The 21,896-nt window shown below is 40.4% G+C and overlaps 1 protein-coding gene across 1 annotated transcript in view; it reads right to left on the reverse strand.

Annotated features, from left to right (window-relative positions):
* The window catches only part of Muc16 (mucin 16, cell surface associated), a 203,053-nt gene that overhangs the window by 95,695 nt on the left and 85,462 nt on the right, over positions 1–21,896 (reverse strand). Inside the window, 11 exon segments of the mRNA NM_001428753.1 lie at positions 2,357–2,392; positions 2,496–2,674; positions 3,666–3,733; positions 3,939–4,063; positions 17,022–17,084; positions 17,311–17,349; positions 18,425–18,597; positions 19,583–19,650; positions 19,733–19,857; positions 20,896–20,931; positions 21,035–21,213. Of these exon segments, the coding sequence (NP_001415682.1) occupies positions 2,357–2,392; positions 2,496–2,674; positions 3,666–3,733; positions 3,939–4,063; positions 17,022–17,084; positions 17,311–17,349; positions 18,425–18,597; positions 19,583–19,650; positions 19,733–19,857; positions 20,896–20,931; positions 21,035–21,213 (1,091 nt within the window).

Here is a 21,896-nt window from a genome sequence, read left to right on the forward strand (position 1 = left end):
CTCATGTTCTTGCACTGAGGAGATTTTTGCTCTGTGAAACACAGTTTCTTTGAAAAGAAACCTCACATCAGCTTCAACTAAGTTACAAAGAATTGCTGCATGGGGCTAAATTCACAATCAAGCAGAAAGGAAATATATCTGTCTTTCCAGTTGGCAAGCTATCTATGAATTTTTTCCTTCCTGAAATTTCTTCTTAAAACCCTGTCTTTTGGGGCTGGGGATTTAGCTCAGTGGTAGAGCGCTTACCTAGGAAGCGCAAGGCCCTGGGTTCGGTCCCCAGCTCCGAAAAAAAGGACCAAAAATAAAAAAAATTTAAAAAAAAACCCTGTCTTTTCTGAAGTCAACAATTCTTCAGTAAAGTACTTGTTGTACTTTCAATCAACTTGTTGTACAATCAATAGATTGATTGATGATTGTGTGTGCCACATGTCAAAACATGGTTGTGAAAACCGGAGAAAAATTTGAGGAATTGAGTCTGTTCTACCACAATGTAGGTCCCAAGAATAAAAAACAGTTCATCATTTTTGGCAGGAAATGTCTTTACTCTCTAAGTCATCAGTTTATATGTGGCCATCTGTATATCAGTCCCATCTGGGGACTTTACATAAAGAGGTTCTTTACTTATATTAGAATGATTGCTTGGACTGAATAAAGTATTATAGCACAATGCAAGTAGAATGAAAATAGAATACAAATGTAAAATTGCAGCAAATTATTAAGGATTTGCCATCAAATCTGTAGGTGGCAGGCTGCACAGTTAATACTGGGCATATATTGTAGTTTTTATGTATTCTATACACTTAGCCTATATGAGAGTGTGCTATTGCATTAGTCCTGATTTTTTCTTGTTGTGAATGTGTGTGTATATATATATATATATATATATACATATATATATATATATGTCATATGTGCATATGGGTGAAGGCCAGAGGAACACATTAGGTGTTACCCTCTAAAATATCACCTACTTCCCTTGGCATAGAGGCTATCAATGATAATGTACACTACTTATGCAAGACTAGCTGTCCATGGATGTCTATCAATCTGTCTATCTCTACCTCCAGGTCCTAGAATTATATGTGCTAACTATCATACCTGGCAATTTTACATGGGGATAAGGAATCAAATTCATGTCTTCTGCCCATATGGCAAGTTCTTTATTGAACTACCACTTCTGTTCCTGAATTTGTTTTTGACATATGGGCACTATAACCTTCAGTTATCATCTATGAGCCCTGCTGGTTTGGATGCTTTAAAGGACCAGGAAAGGATTTAAAGCCACTGAAAACCTACAGGTTTTATAATGTTTTAGAAAGATGTTTGGGATATGGAGTATGATGCCTAAGAAATCCCCCAGAAACTCAGAAGACCTTGTCATCCAGAAATTACCTTGGGCTCTTTAGAGATGTGTCACCTACTCTATCCCTCCTTTAACCTGCTGAAATTAAAAAAGCATCTTTTCAAGAAACATTCCTAGCAGTAAGATTGGAAACAGGAGTTGTCATACTGCCAGAAAGGATGTTCATTATAGAATTAATGGATAAAAAGTCTACCAGTTGTTTAGAATGAAAAATGCTTTTATTTTGAAGCTATCAGAGAGGTGTGGACCATTTAATGTGCAAGTGTGTATATGTATTACATTGTATATGCAGGACAAGAGAGAATATCTGGTGTCAATTTATTTATGAATTACTTTATTTTACGTGGTTTTGTGCACATGGATATCTTTTTATCATGTGTATGCCTGATAGTTACAAAGGCCAGAAAAGGACATCCATTCCCCTGGTACTATAGTTACACATGGTTGTAAGCTCATGGAATAGAATCCAGCTGTACTAGAACAGCTAGTGTTCTCAACTGCTAATTAACCTCCCCAGCCCCTCAAGAATTGTTATTTCTCAAGCACTGTTCACTTTGTATTTTAAGTCCAAGGTAAAATAGTCCAACTGTGTGATATCATTGTTCACCTTGCTTAGTTCCCAGGAAACCTACTCATTGTCCTGCCAACATCATAGGATCTGTGCATCCAAAATTCAATTAGATTTGCTGACCAGTAAACCCCAAAAATCCCCCTGTCTCTCTATTTCTTCTAGAGCTAGCAAAAAAAAATGTTTCCCCTGATACACAGCTTTTTAAACAGCTCCTAGCAATCAAACTCTGTACCCACTGCAAATATTATACTTAGCTGTGCCTCCAGCAAGATTGAAGGATTTTTATAGCATATGTTTCTTTTCATATCTAGAAAGAGAGAGGCTTAAGGAAAGAAATACAGATGGTGGCTTTTGTTTCTTTTTATTTCAATGGGATGGGACTTACAGCATGGGAGAGACTTAATGAGCCTCAAAATACTCACGTGGGGATGTGCTGGACAGGATCTGCTGTGTATAACCTAAAGAGAAAAGAAAAGAGTGAGGATTTAGTAGGGTGAGGAGGTAGGGGCTAGGAAGGGAGACAGTATGCTCTTCACAAGAGCAAAAATTGCCACTGCTCACCATTGATGTAAAGGCTGTTCTTGTCTAAGGTGTAAGGGCCCAGCTGAGTGACATCATTGGTCAGATTGCTCAATTCCCGGAATACCCGTTCATTGTCCAGCCCAGGTGCGGTTGGGTCTGCATGGTAAGTGCAGATGGCATCTACTCCTGTGGCTGTTGCTGTTCCATCTCTCCCAGGTCTGAGAAGAACAGAGGAGAAGAAGGATGCCTAGGAAGCATCTTAAGGTGATACACAGGGAGGAAGCAGCGAGAGGAGAGGAGATGACTGCTGTGGAGCTGACACACAAGGCCTATATTCTCTAAGTGTACTGACTTCCAGTAGTCTGTGAGTCTCAGCAGACATGGAATAATACTTTTTATTGACTGCAAGACATTAGTGTACACTCTCATGGTGTGAGGAATAGGAAGAGAGCTGTGGATTTGGGAATTAAAGCAAAGACCAGAGACAGCAATGTCTGTGCTTATTAACTTTAACTGTCATCTTGAATCACCTGTAAACAGAGTTTCACTGTGCCAAACTGTGTCAACATGTGTACACATACCTGTGGGGAATGATCTTAGGGAGGGTAATTAATGTGGGACTCCTCATCCTATTGTGGTTAGCACCTGATTCTAACTAGGGGTTCTGAAGTGTATAAGAATAGAGAAGTCAATCTGAGTACTAGTGAGAGGGCATTCCTAATTTTATTTATCTCTATTTCTGCCTATGGTTATGATGTGAGTGTCTCAATCATTAGCTACTCTGACTTCCATGAAATTAATTATAAACTGTTCCTTGAGACGTAATGCTAAAATAAACGATTTTTCACCTAAGTTGTTTGGTCAGAGAATGTATCACTGCATTAAAAATGAATGCTGATATATCAATATCATAAAAGACAACCTAGGGACAAAATTTAAAGCTCCAAGGAAATTTCCTTTATTCCACAGTGAGGGAATGAAGGTGTGAAATCAGAATGGATGAGCAGGAAATGTTCAACAACCAACTGGTGGTCTACAGGCTGTGGGGGCAACTGAAGTGGAGCTTTTATGAGTAGGTGACAACTTGGGTGCTGAGTCTAGCACCTGGATTTATGTAATCGTAATGAACATAGAAGAGAAAAGGAAGAAAGGTACCATTTGGATCTGGGACACACTGAGGATCTCTGGCTTGTGTGTATTAAGACTTACCTGAGCAATGCCAGTTTGCAGTCAGAATACAGGAGGCTGATACTAGTTTTATTTAACAAAGGCCGAAGCTATGGGGAAGAGGGAGAAGGCTGTCAGTACAAGGACTGAAGAATACAACTGTTTTTGAGGTGTCTGAATGTAGCATTGCTAAGTAAAGCTGGAATCTATGGAACAAGGTTAAGGGTTGTGTGACCTTCTTACAGGGTATGGCCTAAGCTGATATTTGTGGCTCCCATCTTTGTAAAATCTGCGTCTACTGCACAGAGCTCTTACCAGTCTTTGTAGGATTCTCTCAGTGGCTTTGAACTTCCAGGACCCAGGGTGACTCATGCCCTCCTCATACTTGAGGTTGGTGATGGTGAAGTTGATGGTGAAAGGCACCAGAGGAGAGTATGACACTACAGTTGGAATGGGAGAAAGACACAATGAGCTGCTGGGAAATTCAGTATCTTCAAGCACTATAGAATCTTCCTTTAGGATCTTGGCTTTCCCAGGGAAAAGTGTAGATTTGGCATCACTTTCTATATATCAAACATGAGTGGAATTTCTCTGTGGCATTCAGTATATCATGGTACAGAGACTAATCACGTCATACCCTGTGTTGAGAAAATTCCAACATGCATCTTTGTTTGCTGGTTTCTGATATAGTACAATTTGCTTTTCTGCAACCCATGTACAAAGTGACTTTTCAAAAATAATGTTATTGTGTTCCCATTTTGTGAGATGACTGAATATAATCACTTAATTGAAGAGTTGGGTTTGTTCACATCACCCCTGTGCAGTAGAGATAAAAAGCAAATTCTCATAGATCATCCTCTGATTTTAACACTCATGTTATAATTAATTTAAGAAATATTTTAGTGTCAGAGAGAGGATTAGGCCCAAGCTCAGTTACTAAAGTCAAGATGAGGGTTGGGAATTTAGCTTAGTGGTAGAGCACTTGCCTAGCAAGCACAAGGCCCTGGGTTCAGTCCCCAGCTCTGAAAAAAAAAAAAAAAAAGAAAAAAGAAAAAAAAAGTCAAGATGAGGACCAGGGCTTGATCCCAGGACCCATCTACAAAAAAGCAAGCTGTGATGATACACCCTTTTAAATCCCTTGTTCAGGAGGTGTGAACAGGAGGATTCCTCTGGGTCAATGGCCAGACAGCTTCTACTGCTTTCCAGGATAGTAAGACATGTTGTCTCAAAAACAAACTGTGGGTCATTCCTGAGGAATAACATCTGATGTGACCTTCAACATGCACAGGCATGTACATGTGTATGTGAGTCAACCTGCTTTTTTTCTGTACATGGAACCTACACAAGAGTAAGATTACATTTAAAAAAATTATGTGTTATTATGTTATGTATTATACTTCACTTTACATGCTTTTTTTTTGTTTTGTTTTGTTATTAAATTGGGGCCATTGATCTGGTGGGAGATTTTATTGGGTAGCTAAATTTATAGATGCAAATCTCAGCCATGGGGGAATTAAATACTTATATAATCTCTAAAAGGCACAGCCTGAGTCAAGTCCATCCTTTGCAGCCTCAGTATTTTCTCTTTTACTAAAGTCCAGGGTCAGGAACAGATCCCAGTGCAACTTCAGTTTCCCCCAGAGTGATCAGTAATAGATATAACCTAGGAAGTAAGGTGTTTGCTAGAATCCAGACCACATTGCTGTTTAGGAGAAGCTGAGCTGAAGCAGCTTCTTTCCTACAGCCATTGTAATGAAAATGACAAGTCACTTAACAAAAGCCTCTCAGTGAATCTGTAAACCCACAATAGACTCCTAAAGTTCCTGCATTCCAGGAGAAAATCATGACCTTCCAGGAAGGTCACAGATCTCAGGATGTTACATTCCAAGATATTTAGAGCACTACCAGTGGTGACCCAACCCATATATTTGAAAACCAGATATGCCCCATTTCCTCACTTCCTCCATATTCTACGAGTTAGATTTCTTCCTTCCTTCCCTTAGTAATCAGAGACAGACTGCTGACCACTTAGGAATCAGAGGCAGTCTGTTGACAACTAAGAACCAGAAATAGTCTGCTGACTGATTTGAGATCTCAGGACAAGGGACCATGGTGTATATTTTACATACCAAAGCAGACCTTGGGTTCAGGGTCTCCCAGCATTTTTCAATCCCTACCTGGCATACCCCGCTCCCAACCATAAAGTTTCCAGCACAGAAGTTGGACAGCCCTTCCCCCAGAAACTCTTCCCTATATAATTCAGACACTTTGAGCTCTTCCTTTTTTCTCTCTCTCTCTCCCTTGCTCTACTTTTCTCAGCTCTCTGTGTGCTTTTTCTTTCTTTCTTCCTTCCTTCCTTCCTTTCTTCCTTTCTTTCTTTCTTTCTTTTTTCCTTCTTTCTTCCTTTCTTTCCTTCTTTCTCTTTCTTTCTTTCTTTTTCTTTTTTTCTCCCTTCCTTCCTTCCTTCCTTCCTTCCTTCCTTCCTTCCTTCCTTCCTTTCTCTCTCTCTCTCTCTCTCTCTCTCTCTCTCTCTCTCTCTCTTTCTTTTCATTTATTATTGGACAACTTTTTACTTACACCGCAAATGTTATCTGCTTTCCCAGTCCTGTCTATAAACCCCCTATCCTATCCCCCCACCCACTTCTTCTATGACCGTATTCTATCACCCACCAACCCACCCCTTCCCACCTCCCAGAGCCATGGCAGGACTAAGGGCTTCTCCTCCTATTATGCCCAACAAGGCCATCCTCTGCTAAATGTGCAGCTGGAGCCATGGGTTTGTCCATGTGTTCTCTTTGGATGGTGGCTTAGGACCGGGGAGCTCTGGTTGGTTGGTATTGTTGTTCTTATGGGGTTGAAAACCCCTTCAGCTCCTTTGATCCTTTCTTTAACGCCTCTAAGGGGGATGCCATTTTCAGTTCAATAGTTGGCTGCGAGGATCTGCCTCTGTATTTGTCAGGCTCTGGCAGAGCCTCTCAGGAGACAGCTATATCAGGCTTCTGTCAGCATGCGCTTCTTGGTATAAGCAATGTTGTCTTGGTTTGGTGACTGTATGTGTATGGACTGGATCCCTAGTTTGGGCAGTCTCTGGATAGCCTTTCCTTCAGTCTCTGCTCTAAACTTTTTCTCCATATCTCCTCCTATGAATATTTTTGTTCCCCCTTCTAAGAATGACATAAGCATCCACACTTTGGTCATTCTTCTTGAGCTACATGTGTTCTGTGGATTGTATCTTGGGTAATCTGAGCATTTGGGCTAATAGCCACTTACAAGTGAATGCATACAAATTTTTATTTGTTTGTTTGTTGTTGTTGTTGTTGTTTTCTTTTCTTTTTCTCTTTTCTTTCGTTTTTTGTGATTGGTTTACCTCACTCAGGATGATACTTTCTAGTTCCATTCATTTGCCTAAAAATTTCATGAAGTCATTTTTTTTAAATAGCTGAGTGTTACTCCATTGTGCAGATGTACCACATTTTCCTCTGTTGAGGGACATCTAGGTTCTTTTCAGATTCTGGCTATTATAAATGAGGCTGCTCTGAATATAATGGAGCATGTGTCCTTGTTATATGTTGAAACATCTTTTGGTTATATGCCCCCGAGTAGTTTAGATGGTTCCTCAGGTATTAACTATGTGAAATTTTCTGAGGAACCTCCAGACTGATCTCTAGAGTATTTGTACCAGTTTGCAATCCCATCAACAATGGAGGAGTGTTCCTCTTTCTCCACATCCTTGCCAGCATGTGTTGTCACCTGAGTTTCTGATCTTAGTCATTCCCACTGGTATGAAGTAGAATCTCAGGGCTGTTTTAATTTTCATTTCCTTGAGGACTAAGGATGTTGAACATTCTTTTGGTGCTTCTCAGCCATTCAATATACCTCAGTTGAGAATTCTTTCTTGCTTTCTCTCTAGCCTACTCCTTTCTCTCTCTCTCCCTCTTGCCTAGCTCATTGGGGACAATAAACCTGCTTGAGAGCAGCATCGCAATAAACCTGAATTTATATATACATTTTAAAATCTGGCTTGAATTGACTCATTTCATTGACAGAGAAACAACATCGAGCTCTCTGCTCCCAGACCCGGAGCTCTCTGCTCCCAGACCCGGTGAGAGAGAGACCCAACCGCCTGGTCAGGTGGGCACTCCTGAGGCTGCAGAGCGGAAGAGACCACCAACACTGCTCACCCCTGCCCACATCCCTGGCCCAAGAGGAAACTGTATAAGGCCTCTGGGCTCCCGTGGGGGAGGGCCCAGGAGCAGCAGGACACCTGCCAGAGACACCGCTGGACCCTGAAGGATACAGACCGGATAAACAGTTCTCTGCACCCAAATCCCGTGGGAGTGAGAGCTAAACCTTCAGAGAGGCAGACAAGCCTGGGAAACCAGAAGAGACTGCTCCCTGCACACACATCTCGGACGCCAGAGGGAAAAACCAAAGACCATCTGGAACCCTGGTGCACTGAAGCTCCCGGAAGGGGCGGCACAGGTCTTCCTGGTTGCTGCCGCTGCAGAGAGCCCCTGGGCAGCACCCCACGAGCGAACCTGAGCCTCGGGACCACAGGTAAGACCAAATTTTCTGCTGCAAGAAAGCTGCCTGGTGAACTCAAGACACAGGCCCACAGGAACAGCTGAAGACCTGTAGAGAGGAAAAACTACACGCCCGAAAGCAGAACACTCTGTCCCCATAACTGACTGAAAGAGAGGAAAACAGGTCTACAGCACACCTGACACACAGGCTTATAGGACAGTCTAGCCACTGTCAGAAATAGCAGAACAAAGTAACACTAGAGATAATCTGATGGCCAGAGGCAAGCGCAGGAACCCAAGCAACAGAAACCAAGACTACATGCCATCATCGGAGCCCAATTCTCCCACCAAAACAAACATGGAATATCCAAACACACCAGAAAAGCAAGATCTAGTTTCAAAATCATATTTGATCATGATGCTGGAGGACTTCAAGAAAGACATGAACACACTTAGGGAAGCACAGGAAAACATTAATAAACAAGTAAAAGCCTACAGAGAGGAATCGCAAAAATCCCTGAAAGAATTCCAGGAAAACACAATCAAACAGTTGAAGGAATTAAAAATGGAAATAGAAGCAATCAAGAAAGAACACATGGAAACAACCCTGGATATAGAAAACCAAAAGAAGAGACAAGGAGCTGTAGATACAAGCTTCACCAACAGAATACAAGAGATGGAAGAGAGAATCTCAGGAGCAGAAGATTCCATAGAAATCATTGACTCAACTGTCAAAGATAATGTAAAGCGGAAAAAGCTACTGGTCCAAAACATACAGGAAATCCAGGACTCAATGAGAAGATCAAACCTAAGGTTAATAGGTATAGAAGAGAGTGAAGACTCCCAGCTCAAAGGACCAGTAAATATCTTCAACAAAATCATAGAAGAAAACTTCCCTAACCTAAAAAAAGAGATACCCATAGACATACAAGAAGCCTACAGAACTCCAAACAGATTGGACCAGAAAAGAAACACCTCCCGTCACATAATTGTCAAAACACCAAACGCACAAAATAAAGAAAGAATATTAAAAGCAGTAAGGGAAAAAGGTCAAGTAACATATAAAGGGAGACCTATCAGAATCACACCAGACTTTTCGCCAGAAACTATGAAGGCCAGAAGATCCTGGACTGATGTTATACAGACCCTAAGAGAACACAAATGCCAGCCCAGGTTACTGTATCCAGCAAAACTCTCAATTAACATTGATGGAGAAACCAAGATATTCCATGACAAAACCAAATTTACACAATATCTTTCTACAAATCCAGCACTACAAAGGATAATAAATGGTAAAGCCCAACATAAGGAGGCAAGCTATACCCTAGAAGAAGCAAGAAACTAATCGTCTTGGCAACAAAACAAAGAGAATGAAAGCACACAAACATAACCTCACATCCAAATATGAATATAACGGGAAGCAATAATCACTATTCCTTAATATCTCTCAATATCAATGGCCTCAACTCCCCAATAAAAAGACATAGATTAACAAACTGGATACGCAACGAGGACCCTGCATTCTGCTGCCTACAGGAAACACACCTCAGAGACAAAGACAGACACTACCTCAGAGTGAAAGGCTGGAAAACAATTTTCCAAGCAAATGGACAGAAGAAGCAAGCTGGAGTAGCCATTCTAATATCAAATAAAATCAATTTCCAACTAAAAGTCATCAAAAAAGATAAGGAAGGACACTTCATATTCATCAAAGGAAAAATCAACCAAGATGAACTCTCAATCCTAAATATCTATGCCCCAAATACAAGGGCACCTACGTACGTAAAAGAAACCTTACTAAAGCTCAAAACACACATTGCACCTCACACAATAATAGTGGGAGATTTCAACACCCCACTCTCATCAATGGACAGATCATGGAAACAGAAATTAAACAGTGATGTAGACAGACTAAGAGAAGTCATGAGCCAAATGGACTTAACGGATATTTATAGAACATTCTATCCTAAAGCAAAAGGATATACCTTCTTCTCAGCTCCTCATGGTACTTTCTCCAAAATTGACCATATAATTGGTCAAAAAACGGGCCTCAACAGGTACAGAAAGATAGAAATAATCCCATGCGTGCTATCGGACCACCACGGCCTAAAACTGGTCTTCAATAACAATAAGGGAAGAATGCCCACATATACGTGGAAATTGAACAATGCTCTACTCAATGATAACCTGGTCAAGGAAGAAATAAAGAAAGAAATTAAAAACTTTTTAGAATTTAATGAAAATGAAGATAGAACATACTCAAACTTATGGGACACAATGAAAGCTGTGCTAAGAGGAAAACTCATAGCGCTGAGTGCCTGCAGAAAGAAACAGGAAAGAGCATATGTCAGCAGCTTGACAGCACACCTAAAAGCTCTAGAACAAAAAGAAGCAAATACACCCAGGAGGAGTAGAAGGCAGGAAATAATCAAACTCAGAGCTGAAATCAACCAAGTAGAAACAAAAAGGACCATAGAAAGAATCAACAGAACCAAAAGTTGGTTCTTTGAGAAAATCAACAAGATAGATAAACCCTTAGCCAGACTAACGAGAGGACACAGAGAGTGTGTCCAAATTAACAAAATCAGAAATGAAAAGGGAGACATAACTACAGATTCAGAGGAAATTCAAAAAATCATCAGATCTTACTATAAAAACCTATATTCAACAAAACTTGAAAATCTTCAGGAAATGGACAATTTCCTAGACAGATACCAGGTATCGAGGTTAAATCAGGAACAGATAAACCAGTTAAACAACCCCATAACTCCTAAGGAAATAGAAGCAGTCATTAAAGGTCTCCCAACCAAAAAGAGCCCAGGTCCAGACGGGTTTAGTGCAGAATTCTATCAAACCTTCATAGAAGACCTCATACCAATATTATCTAAACTATTCCACAAAATTGAAACAGATGGAGCCCTACCGAATTCCTTCTACGAAGCCACAATTACTCTTATACCTAAACCACACAAAGACACAACAAAGAAAGAGAACTTCAGACCAATTTCCCTTATGAATATCGACGCAAAAATACTCAATAAAATTCTGGCAAACCGAATTCAAGAGCACATCAAAACAATCATCCACCATGATCAAGTAGGCTTCATCCCAGGCATGCAGGGATGGTTTAATATACGGAAAACCATCAACGTGATCCATCATATAAACAAACTGAAAGAACAGAACCACATGATCATTTCATTAGATGCTGAGAAAGCATTTGACAAAATTCAACACCCCTTCATGATAAAAGTCCTGGAAAGAATAGGAATTCAAGGCCCATACCTAAACATAGTAAAAGCCATATACAGCAAACCAGTTGCTAACATTAAACTAAATGGAGAGAAACTTGAAGCAATCCCAGTAAAATCAGGTACTAGACAAGGCTGCCCACTCTCTCCCTACTTATTCAATATAGTCCTTGAAGTTCTAGCCAGAGCAATCAGACAACAAAAGGAGATCAAAGGGAAACAGATCGGAAAAGAAGAGGTCAAAATATCACTATTTGCAGATGACATGATAGTATATTTAAGTGATCCCAAAAGTTCCACCAGAGAACTACTAAAGCTGATAAACAACTTCAGCAAAGTGGCTGGGTATAAAATTAACTCAAATAAATCAGTTGCCTTCCTCTATACAAAAGAGAAACAAGCCGAGAAAGAAATTAGGGAAACGACACCCTTCATAATAGACCCAAATAATATAAAGTACCTCGGTGTGACTTTAACCAAGCAAGTAAAAGATCTGTACAATAAGAACTTCAAGACACTGAGGAAAGAAATTGAAGAAGACCTCAGAAGATGGAAAGATCTCCCATGCTCATGGATTGGCAGGATTAATATAGTAAAAATGGCCATTTTACCAAAAGCAATCTACAGATTCAATGCAATCCCCATCAAAATACCAATCCAATTCTTCAAAGAGTTAGACAGAACAATTTGCAAATTCATCTGGAATAACAAAAAACCCAGGATAGCTAAAGCTATCCTCAACAATAAAAGGACTTCAGGGGGAATCACTATCCCTGAACTCAAGCAGCATTACAGAGCAATAGTGATAAAAACTGCATGGTATTGGTACAGAGACAGACAGATAGACCAATGGAATAGAATTGAAGACCCAGAAATGAACCCACACACCTATGGTCACTTGATTTTTGACAAAGGAGCCAAAACCATCCAATGGAAAAAAGATAGCATTTTCAGCAAATGGTGCTGGTTCAACTGGAGGTCAACATGTAGAAGAATGCAGATCGATCCATGCTTATCACCCTGTACAAAGCTTAAGTCCAAGTGGATCAAGGACCTCCACATCAAACCAGATACACTCAAACTAATAGAAGAAAAACTAGGGAAGCATCTGGAACACATGGGCACTGGAAAAAATTTCCTGAACAAAACACCAATGGCTTATGCTCTAAGATCAAGAATCGACAAATGGGATCTCATAAAACTGCAAAGCTTCTGTAAGGCAAAGGACACTGTGGTTAGGACAAAACGGCAACCAACAGATTGGGAAAAGATCTTTACCAATCCTACAACAGATAGAGGCCTTATATCCAAAATATACAAAGAACTCAAGAAGTTAGACCGCAGGGAAACAAATAACCCTATTAAAAAATGGGGTTCAGAGCTAAACAAAGAATTCACAGCTGAGGAATGCCGAATGGCTGAGAAACACCTAAAGAAATGTTCAACATCTTTAGTCATAAGGGAAATGCAAATCAAAACAACCCTGAGATTTCACCTCACACCAGTGCGATTGGCTAAGATCAAAAACTCAGGTGACAGCAGATGCTGGTGAGGATGTGGAGAAAGAGGAACACTCCTCCATTGTTGGTGGGATTGCAGACTGGTAAAACCATTCTGGAAATCAGTCTGGAGGTTCCTCAGAAAATTGGACATTGAACTGCCTGAGGATCCAGCTATACCTCTCTTGGGCATATACCCAAAAGATGCCTCAACATATAAAAGAGACACGTGCTCCACTATGTTCATCGCAGCCTTATTTATAATAGCCAGAAACTGGAAAGAACCCAGATGCCCTTCAACAGAGGAATGGATACAGAAAAGGTGGTACATCTACACAATGGAATATTACTCAGCTATCAAAAACAACGAGTTTATGAAATTCGTAGGCAAATGGTTGGAACTGGAAAATATCATCCTGAGTGAGCTAACCCAATCACAGAAAGACATACATGGTATGCACTCATTGATAAGTGGCTATTAGCCCAAATGCTTGAATTACCCTAGATCCCTAGAACAAACGAAACTCAAGACGGATGATCAAAATGTGAATGCTTCACTCCTTCTTTAAATGAGGAAAAAGAATACCCTTGGCAGCGAAGGGAGAGGCAAAGATTAAAACAGAGACTGAAGGAACACCCATTCAGAGCCTGCCCCACATGTGGCCCATACATATACAGCCACCCAATTAGACAAAATGAATGAAGCAAAGAAGTGCAGACCGACAGGAGCCGGATGTAGATCGCTCCTGAGAGACACAGCCAGAATACAGCAAATATAGAGGCGAATGCCAGCAGCAAACCACTGAACTGAGAATAGGTCCCCTATTGAAGGAATCAGAGAAAGAACTGGAAGAGCTTGAAGGGGCTCGAGACCCCAAAAGTACAACAATGCCAAGCAACCAGAGCTTCCAGGGACTAAGCCACTACCTAAAGACTATACATGGACTGACCCTGGACTCTGACCCCATAGGTAGCAATGAATATCCTAGTAAGAGCACCAGTGGAAGGGGAAGCCCTGGGTCCTGCTAAGACTGAACCCCCAGTGAACTAGTCTATGGGGGGAGGGCGGCAATGGGGGGAGGGTTGGGAGGGGAACACCCATAAGGAAGTGGAGGGGGGAGGGGCATGTTTGCCCGGAAACCGGGAAAGGGAATAACACTCGAAATGTATATAAGAAATACTCAAGTTAATAAAAAAAAAAGAAAAAAAAAACAACATCACTGACCATTTAGCCACCAGAAATAACCTGATTACATGAAACCCCCTTTTCTGTGATCTATAAGAAAGGATCCTTGCTCTACCTCATGTGTCTGATCTCTCTTTAGAGCCATCAATAAGCTTTCTATCCATGGGAATATTTAGCCTTCTAATGAATCTCTTATCTGAAATTACATTCTTCCTCAGTGTTGTCCTTGAACTTAAAACTCTAGCACATTCAGTGACGTTAAACAAGATAGATAAGTTGAAGATGTTGTCTGTTTAGAATACTCAGCAGTGCCAATATGAAAAGGATGGGAATGGGATTCTGAACCTCAGCTGAAGTAGCGATAGTCCCTGCTCCAAAACTTTGAGATGACCCTACATTCCTCAGATCTATAAATATTATACTTTGTTCTCATTGTTCCTGTTGAAGAGTAGGGGTCTGTGGAGATGGTTTCATCAATCCAGTTCTTGTCTCACAAACATGAGGACCTTATTTCAGATCCTCATTACCTATGTAAAAAGCTGGATACGGGGCTACACTACACAACTGTGAAGTCAATACAAGATAGATAGAGATGGCGGGATCTTGGAAGCTTGTTGGCCAGAAAATAGCGGTGATGGTTTATATATTCTTGGTCCAGGGACTAGTACTATTTAGAGGTGTAGCCTTGTTGGAGGAAGTGTGCCACTATGGCCTTTAAGACCCTCATCCTGTAGAACTCTTAGTTCCTCCTGTACCATGTATGCCTGGACACAGCAATGTTCCTACCCTGATGATAACGGACTGAATCTCTAAACCTGTAAGCTAGCCCCAATTAAATATTGTCCTAATAACAGTTGCCTTGGTCATGGTGACTGTTTACAGCAGTAAAACCCTAAGACAATAGACAATCAGAATTGATGAGCTACAGGTTACTTAAAAGCATTATGACAAAAAATGAGGTAGTCAGCTGTTGAGAATGACACTCGTCATTGATCTTTGCATCCACATGTACGGGCATGGATGTACAAGTATCTATGCACAACACAGCTCAAAAACAACAAAAACAATAACAACAACAACCTCTTTGTCTCTGTCTATCTCTGTGTCTCTGTCTCTGTGTCTCTGTCTCTGTCTCTGTCTCTCTCTCTCTCTCTCTCTCTCTCTCTCTCTCTCTCTCTAAGAATCTGGAGAGCCAGACTGATTCAGGTCTTTCTCAGGGTCCTTTTCCTGAGAAGACAAAAGAAATTTTAGTTCTATGACCTAAATATGAATTTATAAACCCCATTTCTCTCCATGTAAGGACCAGGCCTGGTTTTTGGAAAGAAGGTCACAGGCACCAGCTCCTGGAACAGACCAAAAAAGTCTAGAAACAAGGTCATAAAACCTTGTCCCAAAGAACAGTCTGTGGGGAAACATCTTATCTCAGAATGGGCCACCTATGCTGGGCAGCCCTATGGTTAAATGTTGATGACAAAGGAATATAGACCCCTGACCACTTGTGACCTCCTAGCACCCCCTAATGAAATTTTAGGTTACCAATCTTTCTAGAGAGTTCATTTCCCATAAGAAGGACTTCCTGCTTTTGTTTGGGGCTGTCATTTCAAACAAAGATTGACCCCTGCTTTCTGGTTATTTCTTCAGAATAAATTGTATTTGTCTTTCATAATATCTGAGTCTGGAGTATTCCTTCAAGGATTTTTGGACCCTTACAGTCCTTGTTCAGGAACAGACTTAGTGAGCACATTCTGACTCTAGAATATAGGCTCTAGACTATACTGAACAGTCACCAGGACAGAAAGGGAAAAAGGGACTAAGGGTTCAGTTCATATAGGTGACATTAGGGTAGGACCTGTAGGTATATGGAAGAGTTTCTCTCTCTTTACTTTCTAATGACCTGAAGAGTAAGGATAAGGGTCATGAAGAGTAAGGAGGAGTTAAGGTTGTAATTCTGGGGGATCTGTTTCATCTTTCTGGGCTGTGATTATCACCTAACACAGCTGTATCTGAGGTATTCTGTGCTCTCTTTGCCAACATTGCCTGATGTAGCTCTCTTCTTGGTCATCCCCCACTACCTCCTGGAGGCAGTATATATGATCTTGTACTTCTTAAAATAATGTGCTTGTCATAATTTGTTAGCTTATTCAAAATCTCTTGGTCTTAGTATTGTTTTGTTTTATTTCTTGCTTTCTTTATTTCCCATTCCTTTTTTATTGAATATTTTATTTATTTAATTTTCAAATATTATCCCCTTTCCTGACTTCCCCTCTGGGAATCCCCTATTCCGTCCTCCCTCCCCCTGCTTCTATAAGGGTGCTCCTCCACCCATCTACTCCTGCTTCCCATCTCTGGCATTTTCCTACATTGGGGTATTGAGCTTTCCCATTCCTGTTCCTTTCTTTCAACATGTCACTATTTGGAACCCTCATATCTGCCAGAGGATACAGGTTTAATTTATAGCACCCATATCTGGTGGCTCATAAATGTCTACAACTCCAACCATAGGGTCTTAGATACTTTCTTCTGGACTCTGTGGCCAGCCATGGATGCATAGTACACACACACACACACACACACACACACACACACACACACACACACATTAAAATTAATCCAAACCAGGGACTTGGGCCTGTTACTTAAGTGTTTACTACTGAACTACAAACAGTAGAATTAAATGAGTGACAATTTGAGTCTTAGTATGAAGTTTTAAATAAATATGTCATGTGGTAGTTGAGAAAAAGGTGGCCCTCAGAATAAATATATTGTCCAAGATTGAGATGGCTGGAGATTGGAGGATGGCCAATCTCTGGCTCTTGTGAAATTCAAAGTACTGGAAACACCCATGAACACTCTGAGTTCTCTCAATTATCTCCAAAGTCCTGCCTTTGAAATTGAAGGTGTTGGTTTCCTAGAAGGAGATGGAGAGCGAAGGCACCTACCTGTAGAGAAGATAGGTTTTGCAGTGGATGTCTCAGTGAAAAACATAGAGGAGGTCACTGGAGCTGAGGAGAAATGGATTGGAGTGAAAAATTCTATTTGAGGTAACATCAATGAAACAAGAGAGCATCTTTGCTCTTCAAATTGGGTCATATGATGGGGGTATGTAAGAGTCCAGCTTTTAATTTATTTATTTTTTCTTCTTCGTGAGCTTGGATTCAGTAGGGGATAGATCAACTACTGTTCCCATAGGGTGTGGCAAACACAACCATCAGCCTCTTAAGTACTCACTGTTGAGAGTGGAATCAGAGGTTCTCACATATGTAAAACCTACAATGAGAACAGGAAAGAATAAGGATGTGAGGACAGACATGTTTTTCATATAGTTTAGGCCCACCAGCTACACCTCAAGGGGAGACTTCAAGTTTATACAGGAAAATACTTAGCATCATCAAGAGAACCACCTCTGGTCTTCTGAACTTTTAGTTTACTTGGAATACCAGACAACACTCAAATTTCTGCCACATATATTTCACGCACTGTTCTTTTTGATGGGGAGGATGGTGAAGGATCCAACCATTGTTTGAGACAGAATCTTTGATTTCTTTGTGATAGAATCTTATTTTGTAGCCAAGCAGGCTTTAACTTTTCTCTGTAACTCAGGCTGAGCACAAACTTGCAGAAACTCTTGAATCTCATCTTTGAAATACCATGATTGCAAACAGTGGCAATCATACTTGGTAAATCATTTTTATTTTTCTATCTGCTTCTTCTCCTAATATATCCTACTCTATTCTTTCCCTTTTCTCTTTTTTTTATTCTTATAGTACTAGAGCTCTAACTAAGAGTTCTGCACATACCAGGCAAACTTAGGAATTATAGGCATCATGAGCCACTACTCCAAGCTCAGTATAAATTTCAGATTAAAGCTCCTGCTGGCACTAAGGCTCAGAGAACAAGGCCAGACATGTAGCAAGCAAGAAAGATGTGGTTTAGCTCCACAGAGATATGAGTTATACTTTTATGGAATTATATACTGCAAATTCAGGATTCGAGGGAGCTGGAATCATCATTTTGACGACAGACTGAATTAGACTTTTAGTTCTAGGCAACATAGCAAGTTGTAACTCAAAGTAAAAATAACAAACACAACTACAAACACACCCAGACTTGAACCACTTTTGATGCACCATTAGTATCGAGCAGAGATGGTCTTTTTTGTGAGGAAAGCAAGGCCTCTCTTGGTTAGGCACATATTCAAATAATTCCTTGAGGTCCTATCTGAGCAGCTGGTTGCTTAGGTTTAAGATGATATATAGGAAGGATCTTATGATAAAGCAGAATACCCACTTGTCTTAGAATAACATTCTCATCTTCAGATTATAATTCTTAAGGGGATGCTCACCATTGATGTACAGACTGTTCTTTTCTAAAGTGAAGGATCCTAGTTTAGTGACACTCTGAGTGTTATGATTCAGTTCCCAGTATAGCTTCTCTCTGTCCAGCTGAAGGCCCAAGGTATCAGAATGGAGAGTACAAACAGCATCCACTCCAGTGGCTGTTTCCTCTTTCTCAGGTCTAGCAAGGAAAACAGACAGAGATTATGAAATGGCAATTTCCAAGGTAGGGGGGTCCTTAAGGGAGAAGAGAAGTGGGATTCTTGATGAAGAATTATTGGCTTCTGTCCAGAAGACACAGTGCACAAGAGAGCCTACATTCTTGAGGGGGAAAAAAGGACACAGCTCTAAGCATGTCAGTATTTGTGCTATTTTTAACATAAACATCTAAAATATAATTTCACCATGGCCTAACAAAAGAAATCTAACAATAAGGGTAGAAAAAAAAAGAATCTTAAAGTAAGGTTTAAAAAAACTCAACAATGTCGACTGTCTTAACATGCATTCAACCATTGATTGATGCCGGATATATTTCTCCTCATCTCTAGGGCTTATCTTCATGTGTGAACATAGTCAACATTTTCTGATCTGTGATGGCCTGATTTAAATGTCGACTGGCACAAATTGGCATTGCCTAGGAAAAGTCTTAATGAGGAATTTTCTGATCAGTTTGTCAGCCATTCTGTGAGAAATACTCTTGATTGTTAATTAAGGTAGGAAGACACAGACCTCTGTTGATGGCACCCATTCTGAGTTTGTAAAATTGAAGAAAGCTAGTAGGCATCAGACAGATAGGTACATTAACTTTCCTCTAATAATGACTGTGGGTATGAAATGACTACTTCTCTGAAACTTTTAAATATAACTTTCCCACAGGTTATACTGTAATATAGAATTCTATGCCAAAAATATTTCTTATGCCTATTATTTTTTGTCAGAGTATTTTATCTTAGCAACAGAAGAGAAATTATAACAAAACATAACAGGAAGTGCTCAATAGAATACCATTGTCTCCTGTAAAAAAAAAGTCTACGTTTTTCCTTCTGAAAGGAAAAGGAGTAGAGAGGGGTTGGTGATCACCTGCCTCTAGAACTCTAGCAGCAAGATGCTAGCAGTTAGCTCCTGTTGATGTTCTTTATGCCCTCTATATCTTCTGGTCTTCTTACCTTAGTGAGATCAGTCTGCAGCCAGAATAAAGATGTCCAATACTGCTATTCTTGAATATGGGCTTGAGCTGTTGATACAAGGGATAAAGAGCTAAGGGCCAAAGGACACCAAAGTGAGATGACTCAGGGTGAGCCAGAGAGATTTCTTACCAGGCGATTCAAGATCCTCTCTGTGTTGTTGAATATTTCAGATCCTTGAGATCCCATGCCCTCTGTATGGTGCAGGTTGGTTATAGTGAAATTGAGGGTGAAGTGAAGCAGAGATGGGCTTGTAGCTGTAACAGAGAAGAGAAGTGTGAAGTATAATATATTTTGGAATCTGGGATGACTATAGTGCAAGGGATAATTGCATTTAGCTTCCATAACCAGGCTTCTCAACAACTTCTTCTTCTTCTTCTTCTTCTTCTTCTTCTTCTTCTTCTTCTTCTTCTTCTTCTTCTTCTTCTTCTTCTTCTTCTTCTTCTTTTTTTTTTTACAAAACAAAAACTCTAAATAACCAAACAGCTCTTATTTGCCTTTCTCTAACCTGTAGGAAGTTTTCCCTAACCTGGAAGCTACTGAAGGTAAGTGCATGTTCCTAACATTCATTTTAATGTCTAAGCAGGCACATGTACTGCATTGCATGCAAATGCCAGAAGACAACATCTGGTTTCATTCTTTTCACAAATTATTTTAGTTTTTTCACCTGAGTTTTAAGACATGTTTACCACATACATGCCTGGTGCTCAGGAAGACCAGAAAATGGCAAATGAAATCCTGAGACTGTAGTTACAGATGTTTGTGAGCTACTATGTAGGTACCTGGAATTGAACACAGGTTCTCTAGAAGAACAGTTAGTGCTCTTAACTGCTGATTCACTTACCCAGTCACTCAGGTATTATTCTTCAATCACTGTCCACTTCATGTTTTAAGTCCAAGGTATAACTGCCCAGTTGAGTGTTATCATTGGTTAGTTTGTTTAGTTACTAGTACAACTACTTTGTGTCCATCCAAGGTCATAGGACCTGTACACACCCAATTAGGTTAGTGTGGATGATCAAGAAACCCCAGGATCCTACTGTCTATTCCTTCTAGAACTTGTATTACAAATATTTACTGTGATGTCCAGTTTTTTACACAACTACTAGGTTTCAAACTCTGCACCCATTTCAAGAATTTTACTGAGCTGTGCCTCAAACAAGACTGAAGGATTTTTAGAGCATAGGTTTCTGTTTACCTCTAAAAAGAGAGAGGCTTAAAGAAAGAAATACAGATATTTCATGGGCCTGGGGCTTACAGCATAGGAGATATTTATTGAGCCTCAGAATACTCACGTGTAGCTGTGCTGGACAGGATCTGTTGTGTATAACCTAAGGAGAAAAGAAAAGAGTGAGAATGGAGCAGGGTGAAGAAGTAGGGACTAAGAGGGGAGACAGTATGCTCTTCACAAGAGCAAAAATTGCCACTGCTCACCATTGATGTAAAGGCTGTTCTTGTCTAAGGTGTAAGGGCCCAGCTGAGTGACATCATTGGTCAGATTGCTCAATTCCCGGAATACCCGTTCATTGTCCAGCCCAGGTGCGGTTGGGTCTGCATGGTAAGTGCAGATGGCATCTACTCCTGTGGCTGTTGCTGTTCCATCTCTCCCAGGTCTGAGAAGAACAGAGGAGAAGAAGGATGCCTAGGAAGCATCTTAAGGTGATAGACAGGGGAGGAAGCAGCCAGAGGAGAGGAGATGACTGCTGTGGAGCTGACACACAAGGCCTATATTCTCTAAGTGTACTGACTTCCAGTAGTCTGTGAGTCTCAGCAGACATGGAATAATACTTTTTATTGACTGCAAGACATTAGTGTACACTCTCATGGTGTGAGGAATAGGGGGTACATTTTGAAGAGAGTTGTGGATTTGGGAATTAAAGCAAAGACCAGAGACAGCAATGTCTGTGCTTATTAACTTTAACTGTCAACTTGAATCACCTGTAAACAAAGTTTTAATGAGGGATTATCTACACTGGGCCAACCTGTTTCCCCATGTGTCCACATGCCTTTGGCGAATGACCTTAATGAAGGTAATTAATATGGGACCCCTTAGCCTACTGTGATTAGCACCAGATTCTACACTAGGGGTTCTGAAGTGTACAAGAATAGAGAAGTCAGTCTGAGTACTAGTGAGAGGGCATTCCTAATTTTATTTCTCTCTATTCCTACATGTTGGTATGATGTGAATGTCTCAATCATTAGCTACTCTGACTTCCCTGAAATTAATTATAATCTGTTCCTTGAGATGTAAAGCTAAAATAAACCATTTTCCCTCTAAGTTGCTTAGTCAGAGAAT

Source organism: Rattus norvegicus, chromosome 8, assembly GCF_021556685.1.
Source record: "Rattus norvegicus strain SHRSP/BbbUtx chromosome 8, alternate assembly SHRSP_T2T, whole genome shotgun sequence".
Taxonomy (NCBI): domain Eukaryota; kingdom Metazoa; phylum Chordata; class Mammalia; order Rodentia; family Muridae; genus Rattus; species Rattus norvegicus.